Here is a 24,853-nt window from a genome sequence, read left to right as displayed (position 1 = left end):
TGCTATTAGCACTATGCGTGGTGGATTTTCAGTACTTGTTGATGGATTGAATGATCCTTTTGTGGAAGTGGTACACTGAATATATCATTTTTAAGGCTTCTTGCTCTTGGAGATATGGAGTGCGCACCCTCAGTTCTCTGTTTTGCTGGCTCATATGGAGGCAGAATGTTCCTGGTGATTATTTAAAATCCTCAGTGGTTGTGAGGAAACTGGCTCTGAAGGTTGGTAAAGGGGCACCCCTTGGACCAGCTCTGAGCACCTGTCCAGGCTGGCTTAAGGAGAGAATGTGGCTCAGGAAGGAGGGAGCGTTCCGGCCTTTCTGGATGTTCTGCTGTCCTTGTCCCGCCTCTGAGAGTAGCCTGCCTCGCCTTCCTCCTGCCGCTGTGCCCTTAGAGAAAACGGCTCCTTAGAGAGAATTCCGTGGCCTCCTCGACTTTTTTGGAAACCTCCTATTCTCTATTCCTTTTTTCTTCTTGAAAACTACTTTATTTTGGCCGGGCAAGGTGGCTCACACCTGTAATCCCAGCACTTTGGGAGGCTGAGGTGGGCGGATCACCTGAGGTCAGGAGTTCAAGACCAGCCTGGCCAATGTGGTGAAACCCCATCTCTACTAAAAATACAAAAAATTAGCTGGGCGTAGTGGTGGGCGCCTGTCGTCCCAGTTGCTCAGGAGGCTGAGGCAGGAGAATCACTTGAACCTGGAAGGCAGAGGTTGCAGTGAGCCAAAATCACACCACTGCACTCCAGCCTGGGTGACAGAGCGAGACTCCGTCTCAAAAAAAAAAAAAAAGTAAACGTGTTTGTTTTTTGCCCTAGAGATTGTGAAAACCTGTATTTTAGGTTAAATCACAATGGAATTATTTTGAATTTATTGATAGATGAAACCCATCTCCATCCTCCTATAACCCCCTGTCCCGCCACTGGACTCTGAAGTGGTCTAAAGGGCAGAGCATTTTTTTTTTTTTTTTTTTGAGACAGAGTCTCACTCCGTAGCCCAGGCTGAATTACAGTGGTGCAGTCTTGGCTCACTGCAACCTCAGCCTCCCAGGTGCAAGTGATTCTATTGCCTCAGCCTCCGGAGTAGCTGGGATTACAGGCATGAGCCACCATGCCTGGCTAATTTTTGTATTTTTAGTAGAGACAGGGTTTCACTGTATTGAATAATTTTTGAGGTTTAACTCCTGGACTCAAGAGATCCGCCTGCCTCGCCTCCCAAAGTGCTGGGATTACAGGCATGAGCCACCACGCCTGACTGGTTTTTTTCTTAAGTAATGTTTATTGTTTTTATTTTTTGAATAGAATAGCAGATAATTATTATTATTATTATTTTTTTTTTTTGAGATGGAGTTTTGCTCTGTCGCCCAGGCTGGAGTGCAGTGGCGCCATCTGAGCTCACTGCGAGCTCCACCTCCCGGGTTCACGCCATTCTCCTGCCTCAGCCTCCCGAGTAACTGAGACTACAGGCACCCGCCACCACGCCTGGCTCTGGCTAATTTTTTGTATTTTTATAAAATACAAAAAAAATAGAGACGGCATTTCATCACGTTGGTCAGGATGGTCTTGATCTCCTGACCTCATGATCCGCCCGCCTTGGCCTCCCAAAGTGCTGGGATTACAGGCGTGAGCCACTGCGCCCAGCCCAGATGTTTATTTTTTAAGATACAAGGGGTCTCACTCTGTCACCCAGGCTGGACTTGAACTCCTGGGCTTAAGCGATCCTCTAGCCTCGGCCTCCTGAGTATCTGGGACCACAGGCATGCACCATCACACCCTATTGGTTTGTTTTTTAAAGAACTAGGTAAAAGATATTTATGAATGGTTTGTGTTAGAAAAACAAGTGATTTCTTTTTGATGGCATGTTTTCATCAGCCCACTCTTGTTAACTCTACAGAAGTACAGGCATGTGGACAATATCATGTTTGAGAATCACACCGTCGCTGACCGCTTTCTTGACTTCTGGAGAAAGACAGGGAACCAGCATTTTGGGTACTTATACGGACGGTACACGGAGCACAAAGACATTCCCCTTGGCATCAGGGCTGAAGTGGCTGCGATTTATGAGCCACCTCAGGTAAACATGACGGGATTCAAGTTCCTGAGTTTCTGTGTTTGGAGGCTGTGGGGGATGCCCTTTCGGAGAGGCCTTGCCCTGTTCGCTTTGTTGTTTGTGCCCCCTTTGTCACACACCGGTGCACGTGCACAACATTTTCTGAGTTATTGGAGAGTGAGATCATGGCTCCTAAAACCTTCAGTGTATGTTACTAAGGATAAGGATATTTTCTTACACAACCGGTACATTTGCCACTATTGATCCAGTGTTTTTATCTCGTCTGCTGTGTCCAGGTTTGCTCATTGACTCCGTAGTGTCCAGGTGCTCAGTCCTCCTTGTGTCATTCTGTGTCTCTTCCACCATGCAGCAGTCACTGTCTTAGGAACCATGGAGAAGGCCACAGACACACCTCAGCACCAATCACCAGAGTGTCACCAGAGTAACAAAAACTGCCACCAAAATAGGACTGATAACAATTTAAGATTTGTTTGGAGGGGAAAGAAGTGTCCTGAGGGTATATCCCGCAGGGTGTGTGCACAGCTAGTCACTGTGCTTGGAAGTCATTGGAAGGCCCTCTCGGTATGATTATGCCACCAACTAGTTACACATTGTATTTCTGGTTTTTGGGAATTGGGCTGTGTGTGTATATTTATATAAATTTCAATTTGTTTTGTAATTATGTATAATATTGATGTAGTGTATTTTACATACATTTTATTGCAAAAGTAAAAAAGTAAGCAAATATTGAATGCTAGTTAATGATACGCATGTTGTACTATTTAGGGAGAAGTACATTTATGTCTGTAATACACTTGAAATCCAATAGAAAAATAAAATGAATTGATGGGTGACTAGAGGGATAGATAGTGCATAGGAAATGTTCATGCTGAATCTAGTGGTGGGTATATGAGTATTCACTGTAAAATTCTTTAAATTAGCTGTGTTAGAAATTTTTAATTTTTATTTATTTATTTTTTAGAGATGAGTCTTGCTCTGTTGCCCAGACTGGAGTGCAGTTGTGCAGTCATAGCTTACTGCATCCTTGACCTCCTGGGCTCAAGCGATCCTCCTGCCTCAGCCTTCTGAGTAGCTGGGACTACAGGTGCATGCCACCATGCCAAGCTAGTTTTTAAATTTTTGGTAGAGTCAGGGTCTCGCTATATTGCCCAGGTTGGTCTTGAACTACTGGCCTCAAGTGACCCTCACATCTTGGCCTCCTGAAGTGTTGAGATTACAGGTAGGAGCCACTGTGCCCAGCCAGAAATATTTTTAAAAGTTAGAAAAGAAAAAAAAGTGCACATTTCCAAAGTCATGTTTACAAACAAGGTATATTCATTTCCCTTTACCCTGCTTTCCTCTACAGGTAGCCCCTAGAATTTAAAACCTTTTTCTTTTTGAGACAGCGTCTCACTCTGTTGCTCAGGCTGGAGTGCAGTACTGCCATCACGGCTCAATGCAGCCTCAATTGCAGCCCTCTTGGGCTCAAGCAATCCTCCTGCCTCAGCCTCCCAAGTGTCTGGGACTACAGGCGTGCACCACCATGTCTGACTTTTATATGTGTGTGTGTGTGTATTTGTGTATATATATGTATGTGTGTATATATATGTGTGTGTATATATATACGTGTGTGTGTATATATACATATATATGTATATATGTGTATATACATATATAGTGTGTGTGGAGACAGATCTCGCCATGTTACCCAGGCTTGTCTGGAACTCCTGGGCTCACACAGTTCACTCGCCTCAGCCTACCAAAATTCTGGGATTACAAGCATGAGCCACCATGCTCAGCCTAAATCTTTTTAGTTGGACTTCCTGAAGTTTGATTTTTTTTTTTTTTTTTAATTTTGAGACGGAGTTTTACTCTGTCACCCAGGCTGGAGTGCAGTGGCATGATCTCCACTCACTTCAACCTCCGCCTTCCGGGTTCAAGTGATTCTCCTGCCTCAGCCTCCTGAATAGCTGGGATTACAGGTGCCGCCACCATGCCTGGCTAATTTTTGTAATTTTAGTAGAGACAGGGTTTCACCATGTTGGTCAGGCTGGTCTCAAACTCCTGACCTCGTGATCCACCCGCCTCAGCCTCACAAAGTGTTGGGATTATAGGCGTGAGCCACTGCGCCCGGCCTGATTTTTTTTTTAATTGTTTAATTGTTTAATTTTTTTTTTTTATACAGGGAGGGTCTCTGTGTGGCCCACGCTGGTCTCAAACTCCTGGCCTCAAGTGATCCTACTGCCTTGGCCTCCTAAAGTACTAGAATTACCAGCATGAGCCATTGTGCTTGGCAAAAGTTTGTTTTTTGTTTGTTTGTTTGTTTGTTTTGTTTTGTTTTGAAACAAGTTCTCGCTCCTGAGCGAGATCCTCTTACCTCTTTCTCCCAAGTAGCTGGGACTATCGGTGTATGCCACTGAGCCTGGCTAGTTTTGTTTTTTTTGTATGTGACATTTTTAGTGTAAGCACATACACACACGCATGCATGCACGCACATTCATACTATCCCCCTTCTTTGTTTCTTTGTACGTATAATATGTGCACTTTTTCCACCTAACACTGTCTTGTGGAGATCACCGGATGGCTAGCCTCCTATTTAGATAACCTGAGTGGGAGGCAGGCTGGGGTGCCCTGCAGCTGCTTTCGGAGTTTGCTGATCAGAGTCTGAAACTGCAGGCTATGCATGGGTAACAGCTGGTGTACAGGGTTGCTAGTGGCCCCTGCACAAATGTGTGTCTTTCTTGGCTGTATTTATACGGATTTTCAGTGACATTTTTGGTATCTTTGTATAGCAATAGATGTAGTGTTTCATGAGGCCTTTGCCATGGTTCTTTTAAAAAGAGACACTAGATGGCAGTAGAGACCCCGCCAGTGAAGTCTCAACCCTTAGGTCACTGTGCTGTACTCAGGATGCTGCTTTTCGAAGCACACAGTATTCAGATTCAGTTTTTTTAAAGGGTCTCTTTCATGGAGAGCTCAACGGTTCTATTAAAAGTATAATTGAGGCCAGCCGTGGTGGCTCACATCTATAATCCCAGCACTTTGTAGGGGCAAGGCAGATCACTTGAGGCCAGGAGTTCAAGACTAGCCTGGCTGACATGGCAAAACCCTGTTTCTACTAAAAATACACACACAAAAATTTGCTTATGCAGCTTATGCTGCCACATGTCATTAAACAACTCCTTTTCCTTAGCTTTTTCTCTGAGTTTGTGATTTAACCTACATTCTGGAGGTATTAATGACCTCCATATGGGTAATACCCAGCAAACGTAAACTTCTTTGTGGTTTGCCAGATTTTGACTAATTTACAAGGATATGCCCAGTTACTGTAGCTCAATTTGGGATTACCTTTACCTTTCCTATTCTTATGGCTGGGGTTTCTGCATAGAATGATACCTATTAATGACCCGCAAGCTACATTTAAGTGAACATTAATGATTTCGGTAAGCTTGGTCCACTCTGGGAAGTGATGTGCTGTGGCTGGTTTCAGTTGCATGGGAGCCAGTCGAAGCTACAACTCATCGACCGCCCTGTGCCAGATGAAAGGAGGTGGTTGATTTTTGAACACCTTTTCCCTTCCTTAGGGTTGGTGAGCTCATCGCTCTCTGTGGAGTTCATAGTGTCCCTGTAACTGAGTATCTTAGCTGTGAAGCCAAGCATTGTCTCTGCAGGAGTGGCACACAGATTTTCCAAGGCTGTTTTGTGGGAATGGATGTTACCTTACAGTTTGAGTCTTGCCTAATTTAGCCAAACCTGTTTGGAGTGAAGCTACTTATCCAAGGAAGTTTGAAAGTAACTTAATTCCCTGATGAAGGAACTTTTAAAACAGGCAGAGTGTGTAGACCTTGCCTTGCCTTAGTCCTGAGCGCTCCTGATGCAGAGCTGTGCAGCACACATCAGCTGGGCCCTGCGTGCCACATGTTTTGCAGCCCTGGTAAAAGGTGCAGCACAACCCGAGAAGGAGAGAAGCCGGGAGGCATGTCGCATGTGTTTTATCTGTGGCTATAGTTCTCCTTTCTGACAAGGAGGCCCCCAGCACTCCTTGTGACCTAGAGCTGGAAGTGGAAGGGCTTGGGGTGCTGCTTCCTGAGCCCTCTGCTCTAAGTCCATCTTCTCCCTTTGATTCCCTGCAGATTGGTACACAGAACAGCTTGGAGCTTCTTGAGGATCCAAAAGCTGAAGTGGTCGATGAAATTGCTGCCAAACTTGGCCTGCGGAAGGTACTGAGGCATCCGGCAGCCAAGCAGGGGGCGTGGCCAGGCTCTGTTGGGCATCCAGGCCAGGGGAAGTTGAGGGAGTGGCCGGGCTGTGTCGGGGACTGGCTCTCCCCGGCTGCACAAGGTCAGGTGCAGGCACCATATGTTTTGAAACTTCACATATGTTTGTTGGGCACCAATAACCTTTATGTTCCTCTGACTTAAACTAAAATGAGAACATTTTCTTGAGCATAAAAAAAAAAATCTCAGTGCAGATCTGGCTGTTATATTTCAGCCTTCCAGCCACACTTCATGAGGACTGCTTCAAGTGGGAAACTGACCCCAGCCGCACCCCTGCTGGCTCTTCTGTGCATGTGTGTCCCTTCTGCCTGAGCTCTCCCTTCATGTAGCTTGGAAGCCAAGGACAGTCAAGGCTGGCATTCCATTGACAGTGTTCATGTTCTGTGCCATGCACTTGGAGCTTCTGCTGCTCCGTCATCAATCATCATTTAATTTCCTGTTTATAATTTAGCTCTCTGAGCCTACAATTCTTCCTAGTTTCATGGAACAGTTAGAAGATGAGAAAAGGATTTCCTTTTTTATTCTATTGATCTGGTTTATCTGACATTGATACAGTTCCCAGGAACAATTTTAATAAATTCATGTAGAGCCATGAATTTGAACATATCTTACGAGTTTAATGTTAATAAGTATGTTTTATCCTTTATTTCCTAATCAACTCAGACCATGAAAAATAATCTCTAGATTATTTAATCTTCTCTACAGATGAAGGGGGTGAGACTGCAAATGTGACTTAAAACCTAGTAGTGTCAGTGAGCAGTCCACACAGTTTTACTGTCTTTAGGAAAGAAACATCCTGTTTCTAACAAGGAGTCAGCATCTTCATTTAGGGGCATATTTAGGTTCAAATTCTGGAAGTTCTCTTGTTTAAAAGAGATTGGTCCAATTTTTTGACCTAATTTGTTATAATCTTACAGTTCATAATCTTGAAATTACTTACATAATTTTCTGCAAGACACAAGTTTCTCTTTTTATTTTATTTTATTTTTTTTTGAGGAGTCTTGCTCTTTCACCCAGGCTGGAGTGCAGTGGCACGATCTTGGCTCACTGCAACCTCTGCCTCCCGGGTTCAAGTGATTCTCCTGCCTCAGCCTCCCAAGTAGCTGGGATTACAGGCACCCGCCACAACGCCCAGTTGATTTTTGTATTTTTAATAGAGACGATGTTTCACCATGTTGGCCAGGCTGGTCTTGAACTCTCGACCTCAGGTGATCCACCCGCCTTGGTCTCCCAAAGTTCTGGGATTATAGGCGTGAGCCACCGTGCCTGGCCTAAAATATGAGTTTCTAAGCCCTTATTTTTCTCAGTTTGATTTTGATTTTGCTTTATTTACTGCATAATTAACCCTTTAAGTTTCATTTTCTCTGTTGCCACCACCTTGGGTTTTTCATTCATTGGGGCATCTTTAAAGACAGTGAAAGTCTCCCAGTGGGCTAGTCATGTCTGCTGGGGGTGGATGGGAAGAGTTGTGTGTCAGGTAGTGCTGGAGAGGGTCATGGGCCGCAGATCCTTCCCGAGGACAGAAGTGACAATTGCCGGGACTCAAGTGCTGCTCCTGTGGCCTCGTGACGGGCTTCTGGTGCAGGAATTCACAGGCAGAGGCGGGCCTAAGGATCACACAGCACACAGGCACTGCCACACTGAACGTGCAGGGGTTGCTGGGTCACAGGTTTCAGATCCTCATACCCTCAGATGCTTCCTTCCGGCCTTGAGGTGGAGCTCCCAGGAGCAGCTTTGTGAAGTCTGCATTATATTACCCCTTTTATATTATGTGCCTTTCTCTAGGAATCCTTTTTCTTAGCTTGTCAGGAAAGACCTACTCTCTGAAATGTTTATTTGCTTGCTTGTTGTCTGTCTTCCTCTTGGGAGTTTAAGTGCCTTTTTCACTCACCTTCTGTTGGTCTCACTCACTGCTGTGTCTCTTGCACCCAGCATGGTGCTGGGCAGAGCTGGTGCTGAGGAAACTCATCTCTAACCCAGCAGCACCAGAGGGAGGGTGGCCAGTTTCTACTGAACAGAGATGGAGATCCCTGGGTGTGGCCTGGCATCTTACTTGAGGAACCTGTTGATGTAGATTCACCTGGCTCACAAAAAGGAGTTTCTGACTGAGAACATTCTTTTTAAGCTCTCTGGGCAGAAGCCAGAAAACATTCATCATCTATCTTTTTTTTTTTTTTTTTTTTTTTTTTGGAGACAGAGTCTTGCTCTGTGGGCCAGGCTGGAGTGCAGTGACGCAATCTCGGCTCACTGCAAGCTTCACCTCCCGGGTTCACACCATTCTCCTGCCTCAGCCTCCTGAGTAGCTGGGACTACAGGCACCCGCCACCACGCCCGGCTAATTTTTTTCTATGTTTAGTAGAGACGGGATTTCACCGTGTTAGCCAGGATGGTCTTGATCTCCTGACCTCGTGATCCACCGTCTTGGCCTCCCGAAGTGTTGGAATTACAGGCGTGAGCCACGGCGCCCGGCCACGCCCAGCTAATTTTTTTTTTTTTTTTGAGATGGAGTTTTGTTCTTGTTGCCCAGGCTGGAGTGCAATGACGCGATCCTGGCACACTGCAACCTCTGCCTCCCGGGTTCAAGTGATTCTCCTGCCTCAGCCTCCTGAGTAGCTGGGATTACAGGCATGCGCCACCACCCCAACTAATTTTGTATTTTTAGTAGAGACAGGGGTTCTCCATGTTGGTCAGGCTGGTCTCGAACTCCCGACCTCGGGTGATCCACCTGCCTCGGCCTCCCAAAGTGCTGGGATTACAGGCGTGAGCCACCGCACCCGGCCTAATTTCTGTATTTTTAGTAGAGATGGGGTTTCACTGTATTGGCCAGGATGGTCTCGATCTCTTAACCTCATGATTCTCCTGCCTCGGCCTCTCAAAGTGCTGTGATTATAGGCGTGAGTCACTGCGCCCAGCCATTCATCGTCTATCTTGAGGAGATGTTTAAAAGCTACTTTCCTTTTTTTAAGGTTGGCTGGATATTTACAGACCTTGTCTCAGAAGATACCCGAAAGGGTACAGTCCGCTACAGTCGAAATAAGGTGAGGTGGAGACAGGACTGTGCGTGTGGCCCTATGGCTTGGTTACAGATGGTGTTGGCCTGCATTATCAGGGTCTCTTTGCACCGCTGGTTCTAGCTTTCAGGCCCCATTATTTATTTATTTGTATTTTTTGAGACGGAGTCTTGCTCTTTCGCCCAGGCTGGAGTGCAGTGGCGCAGTCTCTGCTCACCGCAAGCAGTGCCTCCCGGGTTCACGCCATTCTCCTGCCTCAGCCTCAGGAGAAGCTGGGACTACAGGCGCCTGCCACCATGCCCGGCTAATTTTTTTGTATTTTTAATAGAGATGGGGTTTCACTGTGTTAGCCAGGATGGTCTTGATCTCGACCTTGTGATCTGCCTGCCTTGGCCTCCCAGAGTGCTGGGATTACAGGTGTGAGCCACCACGCCCAGCTCTCAGGCCCCATTATTTTTCAAGAAGTTCTTCTTGATCAATGAAGGCTGGATCTCTTGGTCTCATAGAGCTAAACCCATCTTACCTTTATAAAGCAGTGACTTTCAGGGCTCAGCCCATGGCGGGGTGGTTTGCATAGTGCTTCTGGCCTTTCTCGTTGTGAGTGGTTTTAGATGAGGAATTGGTAATGGTTAGGAATTGTAGATACTTGTTTCAAAGTGGTTTTGAGTTTTATAGTTTGGTTCTTATTTTTTATTTTTATTTTTTTGAGACAGAGTCTTGCTGTGTTGCACAGGTTGGAGTGCAATGGCACAATCTCGGATCACTACAGCTTCCTCCTCCTGGGTTCAGGTGTGCACCACCATACCCAGATAATTTTTTTATTTTTAGTAGAGACCAGGTTTTGGTGTGTTGGCCAGGCTGGTCTCGAACTCTTGTCCTCAAGTGGACCTCCCGCCTCCACCTCTCAAAGTGCTGGAATTAGAGGTGTGAGTCACTTGCTCCTGGCTTAGTTCTTATTTTTTAAAGAAGAAATAGAAGTATATTTTGGCATGATGCTGTAAAATTTGATAGGCTGCTTCTCTTGTCTTAGGACACCTATTTCCTAAGTTCAGAAGAGTGCATCACTGCAGGAGACTTCCAGAACAAGCATCCCAACATGTGCCGGCTCTCTCCAGACGGACATTTTGGATCCAAGTTTGTCACTGCAGTGGCTACAGGTATAACAGGGACAGTATGTACTGTAAATATTACCACCTCGTTAATATATTTTGTTCCTCTTTTTGGTAGCTTTTTATCCTTAACTTAGTTATACTGGACTTTCTTACTGGGCTTGTGGGATATAAATTCCTCCTTTCTTTTTATGGTAAAAATTCTGAACTTAACAGCATAAAACTATATAAACACAAACCCCAAAACTCATAACAGAATCAGGACCTCCACAGAGCTCTCCTCTAGGCCAGTGCTCTCATTAAAAGTCCACTTTTTTGGCCGGGTGTGGTGGCTCACGCCTGTAATCCCAGCACTTTGGGAGGCCCAGGTGAGTGGATCGCTTGAGGTCAGGAGTTCGAGATCAGCCTGGCCAACATAGCGAAACCCCATCTCTTTATAAATATAAAAATTAGCTGGGCATGGTGGTGGGCGCCTGTAATCCCAGCTACTCAAGGAGCAGAGGCAGGAGAATCACTTGAACCCATCAGGCGGAGGTTGCAGTGAGCTGAGTTTGTGCCAGTGCACTCCAGCCTGGGTGACAGGGTGAGCCTCTGTCTCAAAAAAAGAAAAAAGAAAAAAAATATATATATATGTATATGTATATATGGACAAGGATGTTCCCCTGGGCGACAGAGTGAAACTCCATCTCAAAAAAAAAAAAAGCAAAAAAGCGGGTTTTTTTTTTTTTTTTTTTTTTTGACAGTCTTACTGTCATTTAGGCTGGAGTGCAGTGGCGCAATCTCGGCTCACTGCAACGTCCGCCTCCTGGGTTCAAGCGATTTTTGTGCCCCAGCCTTCAGAGTAGCTGGAATTGTAAGTGCACACCACCACGCCTGGCTAATTTTTGTATTTTTAGTAGCGACTGGATTTTGCCTTGTTGGCCAGGCTGATCTTGAACTCCTGACCTCAGGTGATTCACCCTCATTGGCCTCTCAAAGTGCTGGGATTACAACATCTGTAATCATAGCATTTTGGGAGGTTGAGCCAGGAGGATCCCTTGAGACTGGGAGTTTGAGACCAGCCTGGGCAACATGGCAAGTCCCCATCTCTACAAAAAATAAATAAATAAAACATTTAGAAAAAAAGAAAGAAAAGTGTTCAAGCTGACTGCGAAGTTTTTGCACTTTGCTGCATATTCTTGAGCTTGCCGGGTTTTTGTGTTTTTTGTTTGTTTGTTTGTTTTGAGACATGTTCTTGCTCTGTCACCCAGGCTGGGGCACAGTGGTGCAGTCATAGCTCACTGGTGCGACTCCTGGGCTCATGTGATCCGACCCCAACAGCCTCCTATGTAGTTGGGACTACATGCGTGCGCCACCACGCCCAGTTAATTTTTAATTTTTTTTTTTTCCCCTAGAGACGGAGTCTCGCTCTGTCGCCCAGGTTGGAGTGCAGTGGCGCGATCTCGGCTCACTGCAGGTTCCATCTCCCGGGTTCACGCAATTCTCCTGCCTCAGCCTCCCGAGTAGCTGGGACTATAGGAGCCTGCCAGCATACCCGGCTAATTTTTTGTATTTTTAGTAGAGATGGGGTTTCACCATGCTAGCCAGGATGGTCTCGATCTCCTGACCTCGTGATCCGCCCACCTCGGCCTCCCAAGTGCTGGGATGACAGGCGTGAGCCACTGCGCCTGGCCTAATTTTTAAATTTTTAGTAGAAATGAAGTCTTGCTGTGTTGCCCAGCCTGCAGTTCCTTGATTTAAGGTGCATTTAGATTGATTTTTGAAATGAATATACTTTTTGAGGGTAATAGGCATCTTTCACACGTTAATTATGTTAATAATTAATACATGTTAACTATTTTACATGTGAATTAGTTGAGTCAGATTTTTTTTTTTTTTTTTTTTTTTTGACACGGAGTCTCGCTCTTTCGCCCAGGCTGGACTGCAGTGGCGCTGTCTTGGCTCACTGCAAGCTCCACCTCCCGGGTTCACGCCATTCTCCTGCCTCAGCCTCCCGAGTAGCTGGGACTACAGGTGCCCGCTACCATGCCCGGCTAATTTTGTGTGTATTTTTAGTAGAGACGGGGTTTCACCGTGTTAGCCAGGATGGTCTCGATCTCCTGACCTCGTGATCCGCCCGCCTCGGCCTCCCAAGGTGCTGGGATTACAGGCGTGAGCCACTGCGCCCTGCCGAGTCAGATTTATTTTCCTAAGTTGTTGCTTGGGTTGAGTGCTTAAGGGAAGGGTTGGGAATTTGGGCTAGGATTGAAGGAGGGTCTGGGAATTCTGCATTACAGAACCTGTTAGTGAGGGCACCCTGGGAAGGGTGCTGTCATGGTGGGGGACTCAGGGTAGCTGGAGAGCAGCTGGGGCATCAGGCAGTGGGCACTGGGCACCCAGGAGGGGAGCAGAGAACAAAGGCGCTCATGTCATTTAGAATTCTGCCTGCCCAGCGTTGTATTTAGAGACGGGGAGAAAAGTGTCGTCATACTCTTCTCGGTGTCACATCCCCACACCCCTGCCACATGTAGGCTGATATCTGGGTACAGTAGTGTAGGCTGGTAGTTTCCAAGCCTATCAGACTCAACTCCTGTTTTTAGAACACTTTGTGATACCCCTTTACTATGCAGAAATAAAATTCATGGGTAACATAGTTAATGTAGGCTGCCGACACACAGAATTCTGAAATGGAAGGCAGAGTAGTATCCTAACTGTAACATCAAGGGAAAGTGATAGGAAAGAAACAGAATAAAGTCATACGTTTAGGTGTGTCAGTGCTTCTGGACTGACTCGTGAGGACAGCACAGCGGGATCCGTACTGGCCTGTGTGGGCAAGGGCTGAGCACAGGGCTGGGTCCAGGCCTCTCAGCTGGCCTTGCCGTCAGCAACATGGCTTTCTGAGAGGCTCAGCAGCTCCCCACCCAGTTCCAAGCGGAAGAGTGTGCCCTTGCCTCAGCTTACACTATTGTAGTCCCAGAGAATTCAGTGTGCATTACAACTGTGCCTGTCTGTTTTGTGGCTATTTATAAAATAGAATTGCTTCTAATCTCATATCATTGTAAGTAGTGGTTTTTGCCTACACAAGTGTGTAGCGGGCATTGAGAGTCTTGTGGGATATGGAACAGTTCCACAGTATTTCAGTGTGGTTTTAATGTCTATTTTATTCTGAGTGAAATCGAGGATCTTTTATTTTTATTTTTAATTTTTTTTGAGACAGTCTTGTTCTGTCACCCAGGCTGGAGTGCCATGGCACAATCTTGGCTCACTGCAACTTCTGCCTCCGGGTTCAAATGATTCTTGTGCCTCAGTCTCCCAAGTAGCTGGGATTACAGGCACATGCCAACACACCCGGCCAATTTTTGTATTTTTTGTAGAGACGGGGTTTCACCATGTTGGCCAGGCTGGTCTCGAGCTTCTGGCCTCAAGTGATCCGCCTGTCTCGGCCTCAAAAAGTCCTGGGATTACAGGTGTGAGCCACTGTGCCCAGTCTAATTACTGTTTCTGTGGAGAAATTATTCCATGGGCCAGAAGAACTGGCACATTTTTAGAATTACAGTTTCTAACTTGGGGGCTACCACCTTGAATTTGAGTCATACCTCTTGTTGAGAGTTGAGAGATTATATAGATCATCCTTGGGCTTTTTTCGCCTCTGGAATTGGTATTTACTGAAAGGTTTTAGAACTGAGAGATAATAAATAACCTAATTTATAAGCAGATAGGCAGTGACAGCCCCTTTGTGTCTGTGTGAATCACCCCTCTTGGTGCTCAGACTTGCCGTGGTCTCCCTTTCCCGAGGGTGGTGGCCGACTGAGGAGTGCTTATCCTCATGTGTGCTTTTAATCACTACAGCTTGGATGAAGGTTTTCTAACTCAAGTAAAGTGTGCTCTTTCCCCTGTGTTAGGGTTTCTTGGTCACGGCCATGCGGGGACCCCATAGCGCTGTTGGAAATTGTACTTGTTGCATTCCCGTCCCACGTCCCTCCTTAGACAGGAAGGTTCAGACTGAGCCATGTGGCATAGGGTGCGGGGCGCCCCTGCCGACAGCACTCAGGTCCTGGCAGGGATGCGGAGGCCTCGCCTCTCCCTCTGCATCTGTCCTTCCTCCCCTTTCCCCTTTCATTGTACTCAGGTATTCTCTGGCATGAGGCTTCAGAGTATAAGAGCCCCAATGAAGTGTGCGCTTTGCTCGAGTGACCCTGAGGGGCCCTGTGGAAGGACAGTGCAGTGTAGAACTTACCCCCCACGCTGGGCTGGGCATCTGTGTCCTCATAGTCTAGCATACTCTACATTTACAGGCTGTTAAAATTACTTGCTGGGGATCTGGTTAAAAAACCAGAAATGCATTCAGATTCAATAGCAGCTGAAGTTTTGCTGTCACTGCCTCTTTGTAGGCCCTGTGATCCTTCCCACCTAGGGATTTCCTGACTGGCTGATTTGTGAAGGGAATGATAGTTAACTTGTCCTGCCAGCCATTCCGGCAGGGTTACACAAACCCATCAGGACATGTATTTCCTGCTGCTGCATGTGGAAAGGGGAGTTTGCAGTTCATCTCAGTGAATTTACCCTTGAAGATTATCCATATGGCCAATTTTGCTGTTTATAAACAGCCTTCAGTTTTATAAATACTGCTTTCCATTATTCTCTTATTCTCAACTGCTAGATTTTTCTTTCTTGAATGACCTATCGTGTTAATGACCAGTCTAAACACCAGAGCAGGTTTTTTTTTTTTTTCTGTTTTACTCCAGAGATGGAGTCTTGCTCCATTGCCCGGGCTGGAGTGCAGTGGTATGATCTCAGCTCATCGCAGCCTCTGCTACCTGGGGTCAAACGATTCTCCTGCCTCTGCCTCCTGAGTAGCTGGGATTACAGGTGCAAGCCACCATGCCCAGTTAATTTTTATATTTTTAGTAGAGACAGGGTTTCACCATGTTTTCCAGGCTGGTCTTGAACTCCTGACCTCAGGTGATCTGCCTGCCTCGGCCTCCCAAAGTGCTGGAATTACAGGCGTGAACCACTGCGCCAAGCCCAGTCCAGGTTTTCATGGTGTCCTAACCAGATGTCTGCACCGTGGCTCCCCGGCGCTCTGTCCAGCCTTTGCCGCTGCTCCCTCTGAGCCCTGCATTCTTTCAGTGTCATTTATGCCACCAAGCACACGGGCAAGTGAGGTGCCTGTATCTTTGCTGAGATATTAGTGGTCATTTGTGCAGGGTTGGCTGCCTCCTGAGCATTTGAGTTTGGGGCAGGGAGAAAATCCTATGCTGGTGAACTGTGCCTTTGGAGCGAGTTTGACCCAGGGTTTTGAAGCCAGCCATCACTTGCCTCCTATGTGTGTTGAGAGCTTCATGGCGGCCAGCTCTATCTCCTCCCTCACCTTTTTTGATTGTGTGGCCGTCGGGTTTGCTTTCTGATGCATGTTTGACAGCCATGTGCACTACGTTTCTGTTTTCTGATCATAAGTGATTCTTTTTGTCAAAGAAACTGAAATAGAGGTATTGAGGGTTTTTTTTTCATCCAAAACTATAACAAATGTTGAGGGCTGGGCACAGTGGCTAACACCTGTAATTCCAGCTCTTTGGGAAGCTGAGGCAGGAGGATCACATGGGGCCAGGAGTTAGAGACCAGCCTGGGCAACATAGTAAGACCTTACTTCTAAAACAATAAATAAAACCTAAAAAATAATGAGATTGTAGTCAGCACGTAACTTCAGTTCTGGAAGCACACTTCTGCAGTGGTGGGCATCTCCCCCATGCCTGCCTCCTCCAAAGGCTCAGGCTGCCCCCATGGCATCATCTGCCCAGCTCACTTCAGGGACCTGGTCTAACTGGACCACACTGCCGCCTCTCTGCCATGATCTGTAGTTCTCCTGTCCCCACATGAAGTCATTCTGGAGGCTTCGATGGAGTGGAGACTGGGAGAGAAGGATGGGGTGGGCAGTGTGGAGGGTGAAACCGTGGAGGAGCTGGGCTCCCAGGTCTGCCCACGGCCGTGGAGTGGCACCTGCACCTCCACACTGTGTGATGACGCCTGGTGGCATTGACTGTGCGTGGCGGCCGTGTAGGTTTCTGGAAGACAGAGGCTGCTGTGTATACAATACCATGACTGGATTTGTATTAAAAATAGTTTCCGTCTTGCTCTTCTCCCACCCGCTCCCCCATCTCTCTGCCTCCAGATGAATTTATCCTCCCATCCTTACCGTGAGCCTAGGGATCTATCTGCCGTTTACACCCCTGGTGTTATTATGAACCAGGAGCCCAAGTGCTGATGACACTAAGCCTGGTTTTAGGGGCAGATGCTAGACAATGTTTAACAATCTTTTTTTTTTTTTTTTGATTGATTGATTTATTGTAAAGATAGGGTCTCACTATGTTGCCCAGACTGGTCTCAAACTCCTGGGCTCAAGCAGTCCTCCCGCCCTGCCCTCTCAGAGTGCTCAGATTACAGGCGTAATCTGAGCCTTTTCTTTTCTTTTTTTCAAAAGTTTTAACAGTCTTGATTTCCAGATTCTGATAGAGCATGTCCTTAGTGGCACCTGTTTGTGGAGCCAAGTGTGTGCGGAGCTGCAGCGTGTCCTGACCTGCGTGTCTAGGTCTTGTGCTGTGGCTACCCATCTGTTGACTACTGAATTTTTTTTTTTTTTTTGAGATGGAGTCTGTCACCCAGGCTGGAGTGCAGCGGCACAATCTTGGCTCACTGCAAGCTCCACCTCCCGGGTTCACGCCATTCACGCCATTCTCCTGCCTCAGCCTCCCGAGTAGCTGGGACTACAGGCGCCCGCCACCGCACCCAGCTAATTTTTTGTATTTTTAGTAGGGACGGGGTTTCACCGTGTTATCCGGGATGGTCTCGATCTCCTGACCTCGTGATCCGCCTGCCTCAGCCTCCCAAAGTGCTGGGATTACAGGCATGAGCCACCGCACCCGGCCGACTACTGAACATTTTTTAACTCTTACCCCCGACAAACTCTTGAGGGTTTGTTTTTTCTGTTGATCAGAGGTGAAGAGTTAACAGATATGGACTGGTTTTGAATGCCGTTTGGTAGACTCTTTTTAAAGGTCTCTCTCTTGCAGGTGGTCCTGACAACCAAGTCCACTTTGAAGGGTACCAGGTGTCCAATCAGTGTATGGCACTGGTCCGTGATGAGTGTTTGCTGCCATGCAAGGACGCCCCGGAGCTTGGCTACGCCAAGGAGTCTAGCAGTGAGCAGTATGTGCCTGATGTGTTTTATAAGGTAAAAGTATGGTAAGAAAAAGAACTCTGTACATGGAGAATGGTGTGAACCTGTCTTGGACCTTTCTAATTTGGGTGCATTCTGCCTATAGCAGCCGTTCGTCAGCTGTGGTTGAACCCTGCTTGTCACTAAAGGCTTCTGTCACGTTTCTGGGGCTGGATATTCGCTACTCATGCTTCCATGGCGTAGGGCTTCTCACCAGAAGTGGAGCTACATGCACTGGCTTTGAGATCAGTAATACCAAATCCGACCATTGCAACACAGACAGTCTCAGTTTCTAAAGATGAGAAGATGATGCCTTGGCATGGTGGCTCATGCCTGTAATCCCAGCATTTTGGGAGGCCAAGGCAGGAGGATTGCTTGAGTCCAGAACTTCAAGACCAGCCTGGGCAACATAGCGAGACCGTGTTTCTACAAAAAGTAGATGTGGTGGCATGAACTGTAGTCCCAGCTACTCAGGAGGCTGAGGTAGGAGGATCACCTGAGTCTGGGGAGGTCAAGGCTGCAGTTAGCCATGATTGTGCCACTGCACTACAGGCCTGGGTGACAGAGCGAGACCCTGTCTCAAGGATAGGGGTGGAGATGAGAAGACCGTGGGAGATGTTTCGGGACCTTTTTTAGAATCCTGCCAATTGCAGCTACTCAATGTTTTCTCTTTTTGGTGTTTCCCGCTCCTTTGGGGGCTCCAGTTACACATGTATTTGGCTGCCTGAAGTTGTCCCGCAGTTTACTGATACTCTGTTCATTTCATTTCAGTCTTCTTCAGTGTTTCATTTTGGATAATTTCTTTTAGTCTTCACATTCGTTGATCTGGACTTCTACAGTGTCTCATCTGCAGTTAATCTCATCCAGCATATTGTTCATCTCAGACATTGTAGTTTTCATTCCAGAAGTTTAAGTTGTTAATTGCTTCCTGTGTTTCTACTTAACTCTTTGAACATAGGGGATACAGTTATATTAACTTTTTTCGGCCGGGCGCGGCAGCTCATGCCTGTAATCCCAGCACTTTGGGAGGCCGAGATGGGCGGATCACAAGGTCAGGAGATTGAGACCATCTTGGCTAACACGGTGAAACCCCGTCTCTACTAAAAAAAAAAAAAATACAAAAAATAAGCCGGGCGTGGTGGCGGGCACCTGTAGTCCCAGCTACTCGGGAGGCTGAGGCAGGAGAATGGCGTGAACCTGGGAGGCGGAGCTTGCATTGAGTTAAGATCGTGCCACTGCACTCCAGCCTGGGGAACAGAGCTAGACTCTGTCTCAAAAACAAAACAAAACAAAAAAAACAAAACCAACTTTTTTCTTTGTTTCTTTTTTCCTTTTTTTTTTTTTTTTTTTTTTTAAAGAGACAGGGTGTCGGCCGGGCACAGTGGCTCACGCCTGTAATCCCAGCCCTTTCGGAGGCTGAGGCGGGCGGATCACAAGGTCAGGAGATCGAGACCATTCTGGCTAACACGGTGAAACCCCGTCTCTACTAAAACTACAAAAAATTAGCCGGGCATGGTGGCAGGCGCCTGTAGTCCCAGCTACTCGGGAGGCTGAGGCAGGAGAATGGCGTAAACCCGGGAGGCAGAGCTTGCAGTGAGCCAAGATTGTGCCACTGCACTCCAGCCTGGGCGACAGAGCAAGACTCCGTCTCAAAAAAATAAAAAATAAAAAAATAAAGAGACAGGGTGTCACTATGTTGGCCAGGTTGATCTTGAACTCCTGGCCTCGAGCAGTCCTCCCGCCTCAGCCTCCAAAAGTGTTGGGTTTATAGGCGTGAGCCACTGCGCCCGACCCATATTAACTTTTAATGTTCTTATATACTAACTCATATCACCTGCTTATTTCTGCATCAGTTTTAATTGATTGATTTTTTTTTCTAATTATGGGTTAGCATATGTGGGTCTGCAGCTGCAATGTGTTTTCTGTGGACCATCTGTCTGTCTGTCCTTGTTACTGGCGTGCTGAGTGTGTGTGGTGTGCTGCTCATTGTGTATCACAAGCCAGAGACTCCAGCAGGGTGTTTTCTTCCAGACAGGGCTTTCCTTTCCTCCATGGGAAATGTGGTGGTGGTGAGCTGTCCATCTCCATCCAGGTGGCAAGTAGCTGGTCAGAGCCGACTTGCATTTTGATGAGACTTCGTCTATTGTTGATCCTTCCCTTTTTCTACAGTGTAACCCCTTAGGGGTGCCATCTGAGAGCCTGGTAGAGCTCTTTGTGAGGTGACAGTCTTCCTTAAATCTTTGTCTCATTGGCCCTGAAAGGCTGGGAGATACAGTCTGTCCAGAAGTTTCTTGTTTTCCTCATGCCTCATACAGCTTAAATATGTAGGTATCCCATGTACCTTAAAACTTTTGCAAGCATCTTTTTTTTTTTTTTTTGAGACAGTTTTGCCCTGTTACCCAGGCTGGAGTACAGTGGCGCGATCTCGGCCCACTGCAGCCTCCGCCCCTTGAGTTCAAGCGATTCTTGTGCCTCAGCCTCCCGAGTAGTTGGGACTACAGATGTGTGCCACCTGCCCGGCTAATTTTTTGTGTTTTTAGTAGAGACTGTGTTTTACCATGTTGGCCAGGCCGGTCTTGAACTCCTGGACTCAAGTGATTTGCCCACCTTGGCTACCCAAAGTGTTGGGATTATAGGCGTGAGGCCACCCAAAGTGCTGGGATTACACCACACCCAGCTGCAAACATCTTGAGGGGGGAGAATGGCTGCATGTTTGAAATTCCTGTGTCTCCAGAGTCTCTGCCAGACCCTCATCTCCCAGCACTCACTTCCTGCAGGAGGGGAGGGAAGGGGCTTTCCATCTCAGTGCCACAGTCCCCTTTGCTGGGGGTCTTCTTATCTGGTTTGGATTCAGGCCCCTGCCTCCCCTTCCTCCCTCCTACGCAGTTGGGCAGGCTGGTCTCGAACTCCTGATCTCAAGTGACCTACCCACCTCAGCCTCCCAGAGTGCTGGGATTACATGCATGAGACACTATGCCTGACCTATATTTTTCTTTTGAAACAGCATCTCGCTCTGTCACCCAGACTGGAGTGCAGTGGCGTGATCTCAGCTTGTTGCAGCTTCTGCCTCCTGGGCTCAAGCGATCCTCCTGCCTCAGCCTCCCGCGTAGCTGGGACTATAGGCACACACTACCATGCCCACCTAACTCTTTTGTATTTTTAGTAGAATCAGGATTTCACCATGTTGCCCAGGCTGGTCTTGAACTCCTAGGCTCAAGCAATCTGCCTGCCTCGGCCTCCCACAGTGCTGGGATTATAGATGCTGGGATTACAGATGTGAGCCACTGCACCCAGCCTCTGATTTCTTTCTTCCCCCCCCCAGAAACGGAGTCTTCCTCTGTCTCCCAGGCTGGAGTGCAGTGGCCTGATCTCGGCTCACTGCAACCTCTGCCACCTGAGTTCAGCGATTCTCCTGCCTCAGCCTCCCGAGTAGCTGGGATTACAGGTGTGCACCACCACGCCTGGCTAATTTTTAAATTTTTAAATTTTTAGTAGAGATTGGATTTCACCATGTTGGCCAGGATGGTCTCAAACTCCTGACCTCGTGATCTGCCCACTTTGGCCTCCCAAAGTGCTGGGATTACAGGCGTGAACCACCACACCCGGCCTTGATTTCTTAACGACGTGGATAATCAGCTATATGAGCACAGTTTTGGGAATAAAAGCAAACTTTTGTTTCCCTTTTAATCTTTGATGCTTCTCTGTCGTCAGTCATCTCCATGAATCATGGATGTTACTGGACTCTGTTCTATTCCATTGGCTGGTTTTCCTAAACCAGAACTAATACCATACTCTTTTTTTTTTTTTTTTTTTTTTTGGCAACAGAGTCTCGTTCTGTCGCCCAGGCTGGAGTGTAGTGGTGTGATCTCAGATCACTGCAACCTCCGCCTCCCGGGTTCAAGCAATTCTCCTGCCTCAGCCTCCCGAGTAGCCAGGACTACAGGCGCACGCTGCCACGCCTGGCTGATTTTTTGTATTTTAGTAGAGACAGGGTTTCACCATGTTGCCCAGGCTCGTCATGAACTCCTGAGCTCAGCAGGCAATCTGCCCACCTCGGCCTCCCAAAGTGCTAGGATTACAGGCGTGAGCCACCGTGCTGGGCCTCGTTCCCATGTTCTTTAATGTCTCTTAGAAAGGTTTTCAGTTTTCTCTGTGGAGGTCTTACCTATCATTTGTTAGGTTATTCCTAGGTACTTTAATTTTTTTTAAGCCTGTTACAAAATAGCACTATCTTAAAATTACATTTTTAAACTGTTGCTGTTTGAAACAGGTAAATTTTTGTATCCAGCAACTGCTATCTGTTCCTCAGTATTATTATTTATAAGTTTAGTCTTTCGCATTTCCTACACGTATTATCCTTTCCATCATCAGCCCTTCTCATTCTCTGGGCTTTTCCCAGTGTTGCCTGGGATCTCCCAAACAGCACTCATGACAGTGGAAGTCTCTGGCACCTTTGTCTTGCTTTTAATTGTAAAGCAAGTGCTTTTAGGATTTTACCGTTAAACTGTGAGTTTGCTGTAGGATTATTTTTAAATACCCTTTTCAGATTGGAAATTGGCTTTTTTATTTCCATGCGTTATTGTAAGTTTCTTGCACTTAGGAATGGAGCTCCCTTTTGTCATGAAATATGTGACATTTCCTTAATCATTCTGTTGTTTTCATAGAGTGCTTATTTGCCCTCTGTTAGCGAGAATAGGCTAGAAATACTTCCCAGAATTGTTTATAGCCCTGTAGGATTTGAGACAGATTTCTCATGTTTCAGGAAAATATCAGTTGGAGCAAAGAGAACTGTAAAAGCAAACATTGAGGTCATCCTTTTAGTCCTCCCATGGACTTTGCGGTTGAAGGTAACATATGCCTTGTAAACAAAACCTGCACCAATATTTGTCTAAGGCTGTTGTTTATCATGTTGTTGTCTCTGGCAATAAAAATTGGAAACAATTGAAAAGCCCCATCCCAAGGGGATATTAAGTTACAGCTGGACTCTGGGATAGCATGTGGTTACTAAAGGTATGTGTTTGCAAATTATTTAAAGATAAGGGGTAAAACTTAGAAAGTAAAATTAAAAGTGCATCTATACCTAGAGTATAATACCAATTTTTTTTTGTTGTTTTTTTGAAGACACATATAGGCATTTGCACATGGATGTGGACATACATTTACATGCACTCACACATGGGGTGGGAGTAGAAGCTTCCTGACTGTCCTTCAGGAGGGAGGAGAGTCTACAGCTTTGCCCTGTCCCATATGCAGCCAGTAAGAGAACGAGGAAGAGCCTTGTGGACAGATGAGGGGAGCTGTGCAGATGCTGGCCTTGGAGAAGTGATTTGAAGGCACATTTGTGTCATCGTTCACGTGTAGTTTTTTAGGAAAGCATATGGGTGTACACATAGTCCTGTGAGGACCAGGAGCTTCCCGAGGGACTAGGGCCAGCCAGCCTCACTCATCTCTGGGGCAGCCAGGTGGCAGGACGTGGGGCTTTTTTCTTTCACCTTTCTTGTGAAAGGGAACACTTGTCCCCTGCAGAAAAACATGAAGAAAACATATTTAATGATAACTACTCTTTGCATCTGGTAGAGTTCTTGTTTCCTTTTCTATTCTTTTAACTTCAAAACAAAGACTTGTAATTATGGAGAATAAATGAGTGCATTTATTGACTGTATGGCCAAATCAGAATGTATTTAATTGGTCTTGTGTTGATGGCCTTTGGTTCTTCCTGGTTGTTACAGAAAGTGCCACATTTAACACCCTATACATCCTCCTGTGACATCTTTGTATATCTTCAAAATAGAATTGCTGGGGAGGAAGGTTTTTTGAGTTTTGATAGATATTTCCAAGTCGCTCACTAAAGTCATACTAACATCTCTCTTGATAATTAGGAAGAAGAGTTTAAAATAACTTTCCAGCCATGAATGCACATGGGTGTGTCACACACACTCTGCATCATGTGGCAGTGGCTGCTGTGCTGGCGCAACGGGCGCTCAGTTGTGAGTGCGCAGGGGCAGCGCCGCAGGGAGGAGGCCTGGCCCTGGCCGGGAGGCTCCTTGGGTTTTTGTGTGTTTCTTCGAATCGGGAGGCTGGCTGTGGCTCACTGCCCATCAGCCCCAAGAGCCTGCAGCTGTGGAGCCTTATGTGCAGCCCCAGAGCCCAGCTGGTAGGGGTTTTGTTTGGGCAGGCTGGGACCTCCTGCCCATCACACAGGGACAAGACTCACACTCGTAGACTGTTGTACAGCCAGGAGGCGCTTGACTGTCTCCTGTCTTTTCCTTTAAAAAGAATACTAATAGACTAGGTGTGGTGGCTCACACTTGTAATCCCAGCACTTTGGAAGGCCAAGGTGGGAGAATTGCTTGAGCTCAGGAAGTCGAGGCCAGTCTGTGCGACATAGCAAGACCTCATTTCTACAAAAAAAAAAAAAAATTAGTCGGGTGCTGTGTCATGAGCCTGTGGTCCCAGCTACTCAGGAGGCTGAGTCAGAAGGATCTCTTTAGCCCAGGAGTTCACGGCTGCAGTGAGCTATGATTGTACCACTGTACTCCAGCCTGGGCGACAGAACAAGACTCCTCCAAAAACATGCAGACATACAGACACACACAGAACACCGCTAGATGCTTAGGTGTTCAGCTGCTTCCCACTGAAGGTGAAACTCAGGTCCATGCCCCTCATCGGGCATCATAGCTGAAAACCTCCTGGTACGGATGTGACGTGCAGGCATCTTCAGCTTTGCCCTTTCATGCCCGTCATGCCACAGCTCGCTTACCTCACGGCCCTCCTGGTTGTGCTGCTGCAGCCTGCGGGACAACCACTGGGCCTCAGCTTGGGCTCCTAGAATCATAAGTTCTCTGGAAATGTTCCCCAAGTAAGTCTTCCGACTGGCTCTGTCTATGCTCCATGTTTTCTGGTGATTCGCTGTGGTGTCTGGGCCCCTCGGGTGTTCTTTGGTACAGAGGAGCCCTCCTCATGTTCCCTCTCTGACACTTGGGTGTGGTGGGTCCACCATGGAAGCATGTCTCTGCTGTCAGCACGTCCCAGAGACATTTTGAGATGGTCTGGGACTCCATCCAGGGCATAGCGAGGCTACTAGCTCTGCCCAGAAGGTCTAAGTTATTCCTGCGCCTCTGCTTTCAGGATGCTCTTTCCTGCGTCTGTGTGATGTGTGAGGATGTGGCAGGCTACGACCCTTCTGCCACAGAGATCACACAGCCTCCAGTCCTTTT

At 47.0% G+C, this 24,853-nt stretch overlaps 1 protein-coding gene across 2 annotated transcripts in view; it reads left to right on the top strand.

Annotated features, from left to right (window-relative positions):
* NPLOC4 (NPL4 homolog, ubiquitin recognition factor) overlaps positions 1 to 24,853 on the top strand; it is an 80,153-nt gene that overhangs the window by 30,302 nt on the left and 24,998 nt on the right. For both annotated transcript variants that reach the window (XM_034943113.3, XM_034943112.3), the window contains exons 8-12: positions 1,892 to 2,071; positions 6,181 to 6,267; positions 9,291 to 9,362; positions 10,366 to 10,492; positions 17,491 to 17,651. In XM_034943113.3, the coding sequence (XP_034799004.1) occupies positions 1,892 to 2,071; positions 6,181 to 6,267; positions 9,291 to 9,362; positions 10,366 to 10,492; positions 17,491 to 17,651 (627 nt within the window). The remainder of the gene's footprint in view (positions 1 to 1,891; positions 2,072 to 6,180; positions 6,268 to 9,290; positions 9,363 to 10,365; positions 10,493 to 17,490; positions 17,652 to 24,853) is intronic.

Source organism: Pan paniscus, chromosome 19, assembly GCF_029289425.2.
Source record: "Pan paniscus chromosome 19, NHGRI_mPanPan1-v2.0_pri, whole genome shotgun sequence".
NCBI classification, from domain to species: domain Eukaryota; kingdom Metazoa; phylum Chordata; class Mammalia; order Primates; family Hominidae; genus Pan; species Pan paniscus.
Note: the sequence above shows the minus strand (reverse complement) of the source record. Positions and strands in the feature narration are given on the sequence as shown.